Source organism: Mya arenaria, chromosome 17, assembly GCF_026914265.1.
Source record: "Mya arenaria isolate MELC-2E11 chromosome 17, ASM2691426v1".
NCBI classification, from domain to species: Eukaryota; Metazoa; Mollusca; class Bivalvia; order Myida; family Myidae; genus Mya; species Mya arenaria.
The window spans coordinates 16,768,343-16,784,443 of NC_069138.1; the positions used below are offsets into that span (position 1 = coordinate 16,768,343).

General features: G+C 36.4%; 1 protein-coding gene across 1 annotated transcript in view; it reads right to left on the reverse strand.

The window, feature by feature from the left end:
* LOC128224011 (protein GPR107-like) overlaps positions 1-16,002 on the reverse strand; it is a 33,181-nt gene extending 17,179 nt beyond the window's left edge. Inside the window, exons 1-8 of the mRNA XM_052933590.1 lie at positions 15,894-16,002; positions 8,692-8,811; positions 5,746-5,796; positions 5,407-5,534; positions 4,776-5,002; positions 1,950-1,997; positions 912-994; positions 415-507 (exon numbers count right to left, since the gene is read on the reverse strand). Coding sequence (XP_052789550.1) covers positions 415-507; positions 912-994; positions 1,950-1,997; positions 4,776-5,002; positions 5,407-5,534; positions 5,746-5,796; positions 8,692-8,811; positions 15,894-15,986 — 843 coding nt within the window. The 5' untranslated portion in view covers positions 15,987-16,002. The remainder of the gene's footprint in view (positions 1-414; positions 508-911; positions 995-1,949; positions 1,998-4,775; positions 5,003-5,406; positions 5,535-5,745; positions 5,797-8,691; positions 8,812-15,893) is intronic.
* Between the last annotated feature and the right edge of the window lie 99 nt (positions 16,003-16,101).

A 16,101-nucleotide genomic window follows, 5' to 3' on the forward strand; every position in this document is an offset into this window, starting at 1 on the left:
ACAAATTGTCGAACACCTGAGCAATCTAGTGAAGGACCCATGACTGGGGGGGGGGGGGATAGCTAGATCGGGTTCCTTACTTTCAAAATGTCACACCCAAATGAAAGAAAATAATTGTCAAACACCTGAGAAATCTAATGAAGGACCCATTACTTATACCAAGACACCAACACACCCACTCACGTCCTTTACAGGAAAGAATCGGTGTCTTAGTAAACAGTCTTAACTTAAAATACACTGAAAGATATTTCATATCAAACTGGAAAATTGAAAATCAGGTCGCTCGAAACATCGGTTCCCTCGAGGTTTTGTCTCGGTCCCTGGCGACCTCGAGCAATCGCAGTTTTACTGTATATACAAGCAGGTAAGAGCATGTGTTCATAAAAGACCAGTTACATAAGATTTAATACAAACCACATAGTTGACTTTTGTGCTCTTGCTACGACAGTTGTGAAAGTTGAGTGTGTAGATTCCTTCTTCCCTGTCACCCAACACAGCCAGCATTACCTGCAGGAATGGAATTATCAGGTTAATATTTAAGCCATTGAAACATTTCCATCTAAGAACCAATTGCAGCCCCATTTCTTTTGACAAAAATACCTTTTTATGCCAAAAAGTAAAAGAAAACTTAGTTTGTCTTTTGAAGATAAAATAGGATGAAAAATTATTTAATCAAAAAATCAAACCACTGATATGTGGAAGATTAGTTTTCTTTAAGGAACAAACTCTACCCGAGTCATTTCCTTTCTATGGCTCTTTCATAAAGCATTCTCAGTCTATTCTTAATGAATTCTAGGATAAATGGCAATTTCTTGTATTAAGTCACCACATTTTTCACACCCAGTAAGGCCCCAAAAAGACCAAATTCAAACTGTTCAACAGCTTTCTAGGCAAACTAATCCTATACTTACTGAGAAATTGTAAGAAGGTATAGTCTTATCATGAGTAATCACAGGTAGTTGATACTTCAGGTCAAAGGGGTCCTTCTTCTCTCCTAAACACACAATACACAAAACTCAAATTTGGGCTTTTACTAATTTATTTAGGTTTGATTGCAATGACAGCTGTAAGATGATAATTCAGACTTTTAAATGCAGATTTTGAAATGCCAAAAAATGCCCTATTAGCATTTCATAGGGAAAAGCTTTAATACAAGTAGCTAAACCAATTATTTGAACATTAGCAGTAATACTAACCATCAATTAATTAGAAAAAGCAATTTTATAATACATAAGACTTGCAGTTTTTAGGTTCAGACTCAAACAAAAGACTTGCATTATACTGTGTATAGGACACTAGCATAGATAAGACTCAGGCAAAAAATTATGAGAAAAAAATGTAAAAAGCTTCAGCCTCTAATATAGAACTAGATAGAACACAGTGAAAAATGTCAAAAACTGCAGCAACCATTTTTGTTTTGATGATTTTTTTGAACCATGTATATAAATAATAATAAAATATATTAGAAAACCAAAAGTTTAATTTTAGCCACTAGCTTGACACTCAGACTCAGACCCAGCACATTATTACATATGGGCCCAGAGTTCCTTTATAGATTCAAATCTTAATTTCTTCACTGCAGTTGGTCATTATAATAATTTGACTTTTATAACATTTAAACCAAATGAATATTTCTCAAGTCAAAACCAGTTAATCTGTTAACAAACAGTATCAAGTCTATGTTCAGACTCAAGAGTCAAACTGTTAAAGTCATTGTAACATTCCTTCAAATAGAGATGGTGAATTTTGCTGAATTAAGTTACTATTTAAATGTTTTACCATTATTTACATATATCTTTGTAAAGTAAATGGAATAAAGATGATTTTTTTTGGTCCTTAATAAAAGTGCTTTTCTGAGTGTGAATCTAGACTCATACTTGAGCATGTTTGTAATCATGAGCCAAGGACAAAGGTCAATCATGAAATGTAACATAATAATGGAACCAAACCTGGAGGGTTCACTGTAGTAGGATCTGCAGGAGCTTGAGTAGTGTTTCCTGTAAAAAGTGGTTACAGCATACCATGTTGTTAGTTATATAGCCTTTAGCGATAAACTTTAACAGCACTGGTAATATCACTGAAACTTAAGGTACATGTACCTTTTAAAGATTTTTTTTTATATACAAAACCAATAACCAATCAACATTTTACTCAGTCAAGGTTCATAACTCCAGAAATATTTTGGATGTGTCAATGGCTCAATTCATTTTCTTCAATTGTATTACGTTATTTAAACAAGAGATGTTTGTCAAACATTATGCCCCCGCCCCCCCTGAGCGCCATGTTGTCAGGATTATATGGACATTTGAATGAAATATGCATGGACCAAAATGACAGCTGATTTGTCGCTAACATTGTATGCCGTTGAGGCAGTTTTAAGATTATGACCATTCAAAGTTTGAGGATAGAGTGTGTTATGACCATGACCTTTGACTTTATGACCTCAAAATCCATAGTAGTCATCAGCTGGTCACCAAAAATCTAAATGTTAAGTTTGAGGGCCATGGGTGCAGGCATTGACAAGTTATCACACAGACAAGCATTTTTCGTTCAAGGTCACTGTAACCTTGACCTTTGATCCAATGACCCCTTAAATCATAAGGGGTCATCTACAGGTCAGACACAACTCCAAGTCAAGTTTGAGGGCCATGGGTGCAGGCATTGTCCAATTATCACTTGAAACATTTTCGCATTCAAGGTAACTGTGAACCTGACCTTTGACCCAATGACTCCTAAAATCAATAAGGGTCATCTCCTGGTCAGGCCCAACTTACATGTCAAGTTTGATGATCATAGATTCAGGCATTGTTGAGATATCACTGGGAGAAGATTTGTTAACTTTTTTGCATTAAAGGTTACTGTGACCTTGACCTTGGCCTGATGACCCCCAAAGTCAAGAGGGGTCATCTACTGGTCAGGCCCAACCTTCATGTCAATTTTGATGACCATAGGTGCAGGAATTGTCGAGTTTGCTTTCAAGGTCACTGTGACCTTGACCTCTGATCCCTTAAATCAATAGGGGTCATGTACTGGTCAGGCCCAACCTCCAAGTCAAGTTTGAGGGCCATGGGCGCAGGCATTGTTGAGTTATCACTCGGGCAACCTTTTATCGTTCAAAGTCACTGTTACCTTGACCTTTGGCCCAATGACCCCTAAAATCAATAGGGGCCATCTACTGGTCAGGCCCAACCTCCAATTCAAGTTTGATGGCCGTGGGTGCAGGCATTGTCGAGTTATCACTCAGACAACCTTTTACCATTCAAGGTCACTGTGACCTTGACCTTTGGCCCGATGACCCCCAAAAACAAAAGGGGTCATCTACTGGTCAGCCCAACTTCCAAGTCAAGTTTGAGGGCCATAGGTGCAGACATTGTCGAGTAATGACACGGACAACCTTTTACCATTCAAGGTCACTGTGACCTTGACTTTTGGCCCGATGACCCCCAAAAACAATAGGGTTCATCTACTGGTCAGGCCCAACCTCCAAGTCAAGTTTGAGGGCCATGGGTTTAGGCATTGTCGAGTTATCACTCGGACAACCTTTTACCATTCAATGTCACTATGACCTTGATCTTTGACCCGATGAGCCCCAAAAACAATAGGGGTCAGCTACTGGTCAGGCCCAACCTCCAAGTCAAGAATGAGGGCCAAGGGTGTAGGCATTGTCGAGTTATCACTCGGACATCCTTTTACCATTCAAGGTCACTGTGACCTTGACCTTTGGCCCGATGACCCCCAAAAACAATAGGGGTCATCTAATGGTCAGGCCCAACTTCCATATCAAGTTTGATGACAATAGGTCTAGGCATTGTTGAGTTATCACTCGGACAAGCTTTAAAATTATTTTACCATTAAAGGTCACTGTGACCTTGACCTTTGACCCCATGAGCCCTAAAATCAATAGGGGTCATCTACTGGTCAGGCCCAACCTTCATGTCAAGTTTGATGACCATACGTCCAGGAATTCTTGAGTTATCACTCGGACAAGCTTTGGTCTACCGACGGACCGACCGACCGACCGACATACCGACATGCCTGTGCAAAGCAAAATATACCCCTCTTCTTCGAAGGGGGCATAATTATAGTGTGACATCAACATGTCAAATGTCAGCTAAAAAGTTGGTCAGATTTAATACAACTGTCATTGTTGGCAACCACAGTACCTTCTTGCGTTTCACTTCATAATCCACATACTGACAAAATCTTGTTGACATGAAAATGCATGAGGCAGGGGAATCAACTCTTCTTAAATGAAATCACATGTTACAATTAATTACTCTTCAATTACCCTGTTTTGTCAGTTGCCTCCGCAGCTGAGTGGTCATAGTATTTGTATTGAGCAGGTGGACCAAGTTTAATTCCTGATTTTGCCAGAATATTTTTTTTTATGAGAAAACATTAGAATTGAGTGTCTGTGTACTTGTAAGAGTCATATTTCCTTGCAGAACCAATGAAACTGCCTCATTAATTATTCATGATTACAAGATTTTCCGAACCAAATTTCGAACGGTAAACAACAAAGCATAGCGCAGTGGTGTATCAAGAGTATCCAACAATACACAAATAATACACATTGGCAGTGATTCATCTTGAAATCAGCTTAATGTGCTCCATTGAGACACAAATTTCAGAACCCAAGGTCCTGAGCAAACAAATCCGAGTCTCAAGCATAATTTATATGCACTTATTCTTAAAGAAGAGAGCACCCTGCAGACACACAATTATAAGGATAATGAGGAATCAGGAAAACAATGAGTATAGGATTCACATCTTACCATCCATCTGGCCGACTTTTGGAGGAGGAAGGGTCGGAAGGGGTGCAGCTGCTCTTCGACGTCGGGCAATATTACCATTGAGCCCGAGGAGATATGAATCTGAGGTCAAGTCTCGTCGTTGAAACTGATGTGGAGGTTGGCGTTTGCTTCGGAACTCTTCGATTGGTATGTTGTTAACATAAAGTCTCTGTATGTCGTCTCCATATCGAGCAATCTCAATTATGGGCCTGGGAATAAAAGTAAGGAAGTCTCAATTATGGACCACAATCACGAACATGTAACATAAACTCTGTTGAGCTTTTTGGTGACAAATGAAAATACTGTTTTCAATAGCTGCTTCACCAATGATTAAGAACCATTAATCATTTCTAGGTGATAGTACTAGTACTATAATTGACAAACTCTGAGTGGGGATCAAACCCAGGACCACCAAATTCAGAGTCTGACATTACAAGTTATATATATATATATAAAATATAAACTCCCATTTCCACTTAATTTAAAGTAAATATATACTTACTCATGTACAGTACTGGCTTCTACCCAGGAAACAGTGTACCAGAGTAATTCACATCAGCGTACAGCTGACTTCACAAATAAACTAAAATAAATGAGTATAAACCAAACCTACGTGTCTCCTTTCAACTTAAGTCTGAGGGCTAAGATATTGGTGGTGTTCTTTTTCTTCTCCCGCGGCCCACCACTGAGGTCATCCAGAACTTTCTTGTCCAAGATACATTCATCCTCCTTTAAGTCTTCCTAGAATGTCAAAATAAAGTGTTTTCAAATTTAACCAAAAAATCATATATAAAAACATTGATATGTTAACAGCATTTAAAAAACATAAAATATCTTTGCATATAATTTTGTATTATCGTAAATTTAATAATTCATAAACTTTGCTGCACAAATTATTAAAACCTGAGGTAATGAACAGACAATTTCAACAAGTGTCAGTAAAATGTCTTACAATGTAGTTGCTAGCCCCTGAGCTACTGCCCACATCTATTGTAAATCCAAGCTGAAAAAAAACCCACATAGTGGTATATAATACATGTAATCAAACAATTTGAAATACTTCACTCGGTAAAAAGTAGAGTGGGGTTTTTTTGCAATATAGTAGGTATAGTTAAAGGAATTAGACACCCGATGATCCCAAAATTGGCAAAAACATAATGACCTCAAAACAAGCCAAGAATTGTCAATACAAGCTAGTATGAGGCCATTGATACATCACCTTACGTGATTAAAATAATAGTTTGTCGCTGTCTCAGCTTAGGTGTGTATATTTAGCGTGTGAAAGTTACTTAAACAGATAAAAACACCGACGTTATTTTTAACTGAATTTGATAAATACGAAAAACATGCGAAAGATTCATGTGTAGTAAGCGATGCGATACATCGGTGAGTAAGATTCAATGCGCCATACAAAACGATATTAATTTTATGTAAGTTATTGACAATTTTTTTTTGCAATGGTATGATCTGGTATCTAGTGCCTTTAAAGTGCTATGGAAGAATGCTACACCCTGTCCTTTCTTGGAAGCACCCTTCTACCTTTATGAAGACCTGTAAGATTCAAGATTCTGCCTTCATTATATACTTCAGTTAATCAAATATTTCTTTTGTTTTTATAAAAAAAGTTTTTTCTGTTACGAATCTCAGGACAATTATTTAATAGAATGTGTTATGCTTTGATATCATAATTGTAAAAAAAAGTATTAAAATGTTAAAAAAAAATGTGTCGGAGACCGGGTTCAAACCCGTGTCGCCAAAATTGCAGTCCAGTGTCGTATCCACTGAGCTTTGAAGGCTTATTTGAATAGGGTGACATAATTAAGCTACACATCTAACTCGGTTATAGCATGTGATAACACCAACTAGCCAATCACGCATAAGGAATGAATTCTACTAGGCAGACAAACCCAGTAATATTTTTTAATGGAAAAATACGAAATAACTGCTTAACTTAAATAAATTGTAAACTATGTGGTACTTGTAAGTTTCAATGCATTGTACACATTAATACCAAGTTTATGACAGTTTTCAACAATTATCTTATTTTCTTGATCATCTGGTGCACAGTTGCTTTAATACTTAAAGACTTAAAATAGTATTATAAATACATATACACTTAACATATTTGGCAGTTGAAAGCTTTGAAATCTAAAATTACTTAATAAACACAATTCCTTACATAGTCTGTCAAATTCATAATGTTTCAATTCTTTGCAGCCCTTTACAATGTGCTCTTTCACTCTTAGCACCCTTTCAGTCTTCTGTAACACCCATTATTAAAAAAAACACTATGATTTATAGGGTCAACCCTCTCAATGAAGGGCCAGTCTGCTAGATGTATGAGAGACCTTGATTATCATTTATAGGGTCACCCCTCGCAATGTAGGGCAAGTCTGCTAGATGTATGAAAGACCTTGATCATTATTTATGGGTCACCCCTCTCAATTAAGGTTCAGTCTGCTAGATGTATGAGATACCTTGATTATCCTTTATAGGGTCACCCCTCTCAATTAAGGGCCAGTCTGCTAAATGTATGAGAAACCTTAATTATTATTTATAGGGTCACCCCTTTCAATTAAGGGCCAGTCTACTAGATGTATGAGAGATCTAGATTATTATTTATAGGGTCACCCCTTTCAATTAAGGGCCAGTCTACTAGATGTATGAGAGATCTAGATTATTATTTATAGGGTCACACTTTCAATTAAGGGCCAGTCTGCTAGATGTATGAGAGACCTTGATTATTATTTATAGGGTCACCCCTCTCAATTAAGGGCCAATCTGCTAGATGTATGAGAGACCTTGATTATTATTTATAGTGTCCCTCTCAATTAAGGGCCAGTCTGCTAGATGTATGAAAGACCTTGATTATTATTTATAGGGTCACCCCTCTCAATGAAGGGCCAGTCTGCTAGATGTATGAGAGACCTTAATTATTATTTGTAGGGTCACCCCTCTCAATTAAGGGCCAGTCTGCTAGATGTATGAAAGACCTTGATTATTATTTATAGGGTCACCCCTCTCAATGAAGGGCCAGTCTGCTAGATGTATGAGAGACCTTAATTATTATTTATAGGGTCACCCCACTCAATTAAGGGCCAGTCTGCTAGATGTATGAGAGACCTTAATTATTATTTATAGGGTCACCCCACTCAATTAAGGGCCAGTCTGCTAGATGTATGAGAGACCTTAATTATTATTTATAGGGTCACCCCACTCAATTAAGGGCCAGTCTGCTAGATGTATGAGAGACCTGAATTATTATTTATAGGGTCACCCCACTCAATTAAGGGCCAGTCTGCTATATGTATGAGAAACCTTGATTATTATTTATAGGGTCACCCTTCTCAATTAGGGGCCAGTCTGCTAGATGTTTGAGAGACCTTGATTATTATATATATAGGGTCACCCTTCTCAATTAAGGGCCAGTCTGCTTGATGTACGAAAGACCTTGATTGAAGAACATAATAACTACTGATTTCCATCCCATATGTTGAATCCCTTGCTGGATGGTAGTCAGTTCCTATTATTGAACAATCTGCTGGGTCAGCAACTAGCCATTTCAACTAGCCCTAGTTCAGCTTGAATATAAGAACTTACACTTGGTAGGCAGACGACCTTACCACTATTTTCTTTAAAAGTTTTTTGTTTTTGTTAAAACTAGTCGAAATATTGAACAATAATGAAGCTGTTTCACCTGGTAACAAAGTTATTCCCTTTTTATGGTACAAAAAGAAAGTAATATGTTGAATATTTATTATCAAAGGAATGGTAAACTCTACCGAACTTGCAGATGTAACAAATTAAGTTGGAACTTGATCATTAATTTGTATTTACAACTTATTTATTTATATATAAATAGTTATATAAAATGTACATATATGTACAAGTAACTGACCTTTCCATCCTCCAAATCTACTAGATCCTTATTAAACAGGAATTTGGAGACATTCAAAGAGAGGACCCCGCCCCTCAAAAGACCAAATGTACTCAGGGTGTAGGTATCTCTGTCATCATTCTGTAACACAATAAGAAATTTTCAATAACACTTACATGCTATTATCAGTCCCTTTGTTGACATAGCTAGAACTCTAAAAAAAAAAATTCAGCCACATGTTTAGGCACATGCAATGTCACAAAACAATAAGAAATTCTGTGTGCCTATGGATGAGTTGCTGCTTCCTGACACTAGGCATGTCTCAGTGCCAGCCAATCAGTTGGTTAGCCAACATTACGTCTGTTACATCCAGGTCATCATTAAAAAAATGTTGGTTTGCGGTGCTCCTACCCACAATTTTTTTTTTTTTTTACAGACGACAAAGGCAAATCTATATGACCCTCAGTCTGATGTAAGGGGCATGCATATTTTAGATAACAGCACTGAGAATTCAACAACAGAACCATTTTATTATTTTCAGATACATGGATACACTTATTTTTCCTAGGAAGTCTTTTAATAATGGGACTCCCAGTCCTTTCAGGGTTTGCAGATTGGCAGTACAACATGGTTGGTCTGTAGAGCATTAAAGGACCAAACGCGAAATTGGCCCAAAGAAACGAAATGGGACCAAAAAAAAAAAAAAGACGGCAGCAGTAGCGATAAAAAATTCTAATGCTAATTTCGGCGAGTCAGTCGGAGCACCGCAAACCAACATTTTTTTAATGATGGCCCCATTAAACGAAGTTAGAATAACAAAGTGAAGCCAAAACAAATCAGAGGGGTGCACAAACATACTGCTTGTCACATCAATTAAAGGGTGTCAGAATAATAACAGTGAAGCAAAAGCCAACTGGTGCGGTCCTTTGACATGCTGCTTTCTAATAGTTGATATGTCCCAGTAATTTAAAGGTGTTCAAATAATAACAGTGAAGTGGGGTGAGAATCAATGTCTTTAAATGATTGAAGATGTGCATATGAAAAAAGTATAGTGAATGAAATAATGACTGATTTATATCAATCTTAACACTGTTGAAATATTAAACAAGAGGGCCAAGATGGCCCTATATCGCTCACCTCAGTAAAATTTGTGCTATAGACTTGTTGATAATTAAAGGGCAATAACAGGGATTTGGCTTCTCTGATGTATTATGCCCATTCACATTCTCACCAAATTTTGTGATATTCGAACTTGAGCTAGAAATCATCGAAACAACCTTTCTGACAAATTTCCAGGTAATTTGGGCTGACAATGTTACCTCGAGAGTGTTAACAAGGTATTTCCATAGTTGGGCTCTGTGACCTAGTTTTTGACCCCAGATGACCCATATTCAAACTTGAACTAGAAATTATTGAAACAACCTTTCTGACAAATTTCAAGGATATTTGGGCTGAAAATGTTACCTCAAGAGTGTTAACAAGGTTTTTCCATATTTGGGCTCTGTGACCTAGTTTTTTTACCCTAGATGACCCATATTGGAACTTGAGCTAAAATTTGTAAAAACAACCTTTCTGACAAATTTCCAGGATATTTGGGCTGAAAATGTTACCTCTAGAGTGTTAACAAGGTTTTTTCCATATTTGGGCTCTGTTACCAAGTTTTTGACCCTGGATGACCCATATTCGAACTTGAGCTAGAAATCATTAAAACAACCTTTCTGACAAATTTCCAGGATATTTGGGCTAAAAATGTGACCCCTAGAGTGTTAACAAGGTTTTTCCATATTTGGGCTCTGTGACCTAGTTTTTGACCCCAGATGACCCATATTCGAACTTGTCCGTGTAATTACTGGGACAAACATCCTGACCAAGTTTCGTGACAATGAGGCAAAAATGTGACCCCTTGAGTGTTAACAAACTAAGTGTGGACAGACAACAGACGACGGACAATCATCGATCCTAATAGCTCACCCTCAGCCTACGGCTAAGGTGAGCTAAAAATCAGGGGACAGGCTTTAAAGCATTTATATATCAGGAGATAAATACCAGCCCATGCAAATCAGAGATCCTTGGAGTTTTCAAAGGAAGCTTAAAAGACTTGAAGCTTTCAAAATGACTGCCTTGACTGTAGCTCATTGAGTTTTAATCATTTCATCTATCAAATGTTAATCACTAAACTCGCTTATCAAATGTAAATCAAACAGACTAGCATTTCTTCCTCACCCAAAGGCTGACCTACGGTAGTCCAAATAATTTTACAGTGAAGGATTTTTTTTACGATTTTTGATATGGTAAATCCTTCACATAAAATCAAAAGTGGGTAGTTATTCCGATCAGGATTCTGGGTTAAAGCATTTTATGTCTATAAAATAACATAAAAACAATAAATATTACCAGATAATGTTATTTTATATTATTTCCGTACACAAACTAATAAATATCCAACAAATTATTATGAGTTTGATGCGAGTTATTTTATTTCATACAGTCAAAACATAACAATATATACATGAAGGTCACCTGCAAGGCTGTGACTCACAGTTTCATAACAATCGGAACACCTCACCCATTGCCGAGTTGTTACGATTGTTTTTATGAGGTCTATCTTGAAGCTTGCCGGAGATGGCCGAGTTGCTATGATGGCAAAATTGATGTCTGTGTCAGTTAAGTTTGGTTTTATTGGAAAGGTAAATATTGTGCTTTAATGAATTTAATGCTTGTTTTGTGCAAAATATCTTTGCACTTACATGGTTATATATTAATATAAACCTTTATTATCTATTTCAAACACAAAATACTTCTCTGAATACAATTTCAAAACACCCCTGTTTTTGCAAAAACCCGTTTAGACGTTAGGGATTAGAAGAATCCCATATAAACGTCTATTATTTTAAACTAAGGCTAACCATACAATTTAGCACATAAAGAGAGTGAATCTCTCATCCACTTGACTCGACATAACAAAATGGCACATCAGGGTGCAGTAAAAAGGTGCTTGAAAAAAGCAACAGGGTGCCCAACCTGATTACTGATTAACCCTTTAGCAAGTGGCCAGATTACTACTCCCAGTCAATGGCCAACTTACTGATAAGCAGTCCTTATCTGTATAGGCATTTTAGGGGTATTGGAAAAGTGCAAATTTATACCCCAGTATGACCTTAAGATCAATATTACTCCAAATAATTGTGGCCAAATCTTTTTTAGGTGAATATATATTTTTACAGATAATTATCTAATAAATGGGTTCAATGATGAATTATTAAATTATTTTATTTCAATGCGAGCCAAAATTGGAAAATGCGAGTTGAATTCAAAGACACGCGCAAAAATTTGCGAGTTCTAAATTTGCAAAAAATATGCAATCATTGAAATAGATATGAACATAATCGTAGATCAATTCCTGCACAATAGATATAAAACTAATTTTAGAAATGCCTACTTTCGTTTTCCGATAATCACACAGAAACCGATGACATAGATTAACGTTATGCTATGTACTATGTGGCAGGTACTCGTTATTATTACTATGTATTTTTGTAGACTGGTCTTGCGTTAAAACTTTTGGCGGCTGTTTTTAGCGATAATCGTATCGAGACACAGTCTGTATAATGATGACAAGCCAAAGATAAGTTCTTCTACGCATGTTGATTTTAAAATCGCCAACTGCTGATGGCAAGATCAATCAGTTCCAAAAAAAGAAGCCAAAATGAAATAATCCGTCCGTTAAAACTGTTACAATGTGGAAGAGGAAGTTGAACATTAAATTGATTCTCAACACAGATGACGGAAGGAACGTTTTCAAAATATTTTGCACAGACCAATACTCGCATGATCAGACTTCCTCAGAACGTATTGTCAGTGTTACATATATGATGATATCGTTTAATGAACAATTACATGATCATTCATTAAAACAGTTACACTATACCTTAAACCATTGTTTTCCATACATATATCCTTTTTCCTAGCAAACACAAAGGTTTGCCTAAAAAAAAATGAGAGTGAGTGTCTGATGTTGCAAGTTGAAAATTTAAGCACTCGCAAAAGTTTGCGAGTATCAAAAAAAGTTAAATTCAAGCCCTGCAGTGATTTTTATTGTCATTTTATTTTAAAACATCAACATATTAAGCTGGACTACATATTAAGCATAACTTTACCAAAGACAATTAAATAACAGCCAGGCTGAATGTAACATTCGTACTCAATCCTGATCGTACCAACTAAAATTTGTCCCCTACATATTTGTTTTTTTTGTGTATTTATGCCAGTATGATTGTTTCAAATGCTTAACTGTCTGTTGTTGTTTTTTTATTTTACATGATTTTTAGGAGAAAAATGAGACATTGCACTAAAGAAGATTCCAGACAAGTACAGTCATAATTATTACCACAGACAAGGACCCTTCCCACACCCATCCCCATGCGCACCTACGCTAGACTCTTGTAATGGTTGAATATAAACAATAAACATAAATATAAACATTTTGAATTGTGCATCAAACACGCTACTTTACCTACAAATTCTATGAAAATTCCGAAAATTTCCTGAAAATCAGACATGGGATTAAAAAAATTTCCTGACTTTGGGTCTTATTGAAACCCCTGATCCATAAAGCTTATCTTTACTTTATAAACATCTGGGAAAATGTTTACAAAAAAAAGATGCAAAATTGAAATAATAAAATGACCCTTTTGAAATGCGGACAATGTGTTTATGCCCCAGTCAATTGTAACCACGCCCCCCCCCCCCGGTCCGGGGGTATACTGGGGTTAACCGGGGAAAGTGACCGTGTTTTTACCTTTCAGGTGGCCCCGCAGTGCCGGGTGAATGCGGTGGTTTTGTCTTTGCGCCAAAAATGGCCGGGAATGGGCCTTACTTACAGTCCCTGGGGTGCTGGGGCATTTAGCAGGGATTTTACCAGCAGTTCGTCCCCGCAGGGCAGGGATATTACCCGGGCTTGGCTGGACCGAAAGCCAAAGTCCCCGCTATTCCCTGGACCTGGGGGGGCCGTGGTTACAATTGACTGGTGCATTACATCCAGTAGTCGATAGTCGGCCAGATGCCTTTACATGCGCTAATGGGCAATGTTGGCCTATCTGGTTTACATGCGCTAAGGGTTAACAATCCCAGGAAACCAGGATTTCAAACACTTAGATCTCCATTTCAATACTATACTCTCCCTAATTACCAGAATCCACCAGAATCTACCGGAATCCCCTGCGAAATAACTTTAAATTTAAAACTTAATATTGTTTTAGTTTATTTAAATGTTTGGAGGTGTTTTAATTACTTTACTACCCATTATATATCATTATGAAAGTATGTACGTACATATTATCTGAAAGTGAACGGGGATTCTGGTAGTTTTCATGTCAGTATACAATGACTATAATGAGTATAAGTCTGTATTTAAGGAATATGGAATAAACTGGCCGTTAAAAATTATAAACATATATCCTACACTAAAAGTGACAAGGATTGCCGATTTCGAACATATAACCAAACTACCGGAATCCCCTGTGAGATACTAATAATTATCATATCCTTACACTGAAAGTTGACAAGGATTGCGGTAGTTTACCGATGATAATGATATGACCAAACTACAGGAATCCACTGTGAATTACTAAAAAAACTGAATTTCAGTACTGTTTCAAGTGTTTTAAAGCTTGAATATAGAATAAAGTAAGAGTTTAATCCGAAAGTGGACAAGGATTCCGGTAGTTTGCCGATGATAATGATATGACCAAACTACCGGAATCCCCTGTCAATTACTAAAATAACTAAATTTCAGTACTGTTTTAGTGCTTGAATATAGAATAAAGTAGAGTTTTTATTGTATATCATTATACTGAAAGTGACATGGATTCCGGTAGTTTGCAGGTCGGATTGCCGTTTATAATGATTTGACCAAGCTACCAGAATCCCCTATGACACTAAAATAACTAACTTATAATATCTCGAATATTACCGGAATCCCCTGTTTAAATGTGTATTGTGTGAGTAACTAAAATAACTAAATTTCAATACTGTTTCAAGTATTTTAATGCTTGAATATAGAATAAAGTAAGAGTTTTAATCTGATAGTGACAAGGATTCCGGTAGTTTACCGCTGATTATGTTATGACCAAACTACCGGAATGCCCTGTGAATTACTAAAATAACTAAATTTCAATACTATTTCAAGTATTTTAATGCTTGAATATAGAAAAAAGTAAGAGTTTTAATCTAAAAGTGACAAGGGTTCCGGTATTTTTCCTCATTCGTGTTGTTATGTTTTGAATTAAATGTTACTTGTTCTTATTGTTTACGAGAAATAAATTTCATTTATATCGGTGAATTTGTTTTCCCCATTCAACATGAATAACAGCATAAAGGATCAAGAAACAGATTCTGTCTGACATCCATCTATGTATTATCGGTACTCTATTGTCACCTGTTAGCAGTCTTCTCTTCTAGCTATAGTAACATCATTCAGATTGAAAGAAGAAATATATAGATAGAACACAAAACAAATATACAACAAAATTTCACTTTCAAAAACGTAATTGAAATACTCCTATTTTATTCTACGTTAAATCTGAAAAAGAAAACAGTATTGAAATTTAGTCATTCTGTCTCACAGGGGAATCCGGTAGCTTGGTCAAATCATTATAATCGGCAATCCGACGGGCGACCTGCAAACTACCGGAATCCTTGTCACTTTCTGTATATGGAAATATGATTATAAAGGTATACCTCTTAGTACATTACATATATTGAAGCTTAAAAACACCAAAAAAAACATCTAAGTATAGTTTAATTATTATTTCTCAGGGGATTCCGGTAGCTTGGTCAAATCATTACAATCGGCAATCTGACCTGCAAACTACCGGAATCCTTGTCACTTTCTGTATATGGAAATATGATTATAAAGGTATACCTTTTAGTACATTACATATATTAAAGCTTAAAAACACCAAAAAAACATTTAAGTATAGTTTAATTATTATTTCTCAGGGGATTCCGGTAGCTTGGTGAAATCATTATAATCGGCAATCTGACCTGCAAACTACCGGAATCCTTGTCACTTTCTGTATATTAGAAAGATCGCTGATCGATGACTAACAACACGAACAGTTAAACTATCAGTAACAACATAGCAAAGCTCTAAAAAAATTGCATTGGATTGGTGCTTGGTGGACTTCGTTGAGAACAATCGAAAAGCATTTCATACTTAATACCTTTAGTTCTAAATGGTGAATTCTTGCCGTTATAAGACAGAAATTAAACATAAACAAAAATGAATTCCTGCTAATTTTCATTTTGGCATCCATGACAGTTATCGATTGACTTTTGTCAACTGAAATTTAATTGGATGCTAGATTATCATCATCCAATCACATTGGCTGTTTCAGACAGAAATATCTAATAAACGTAACGAGTACCTAA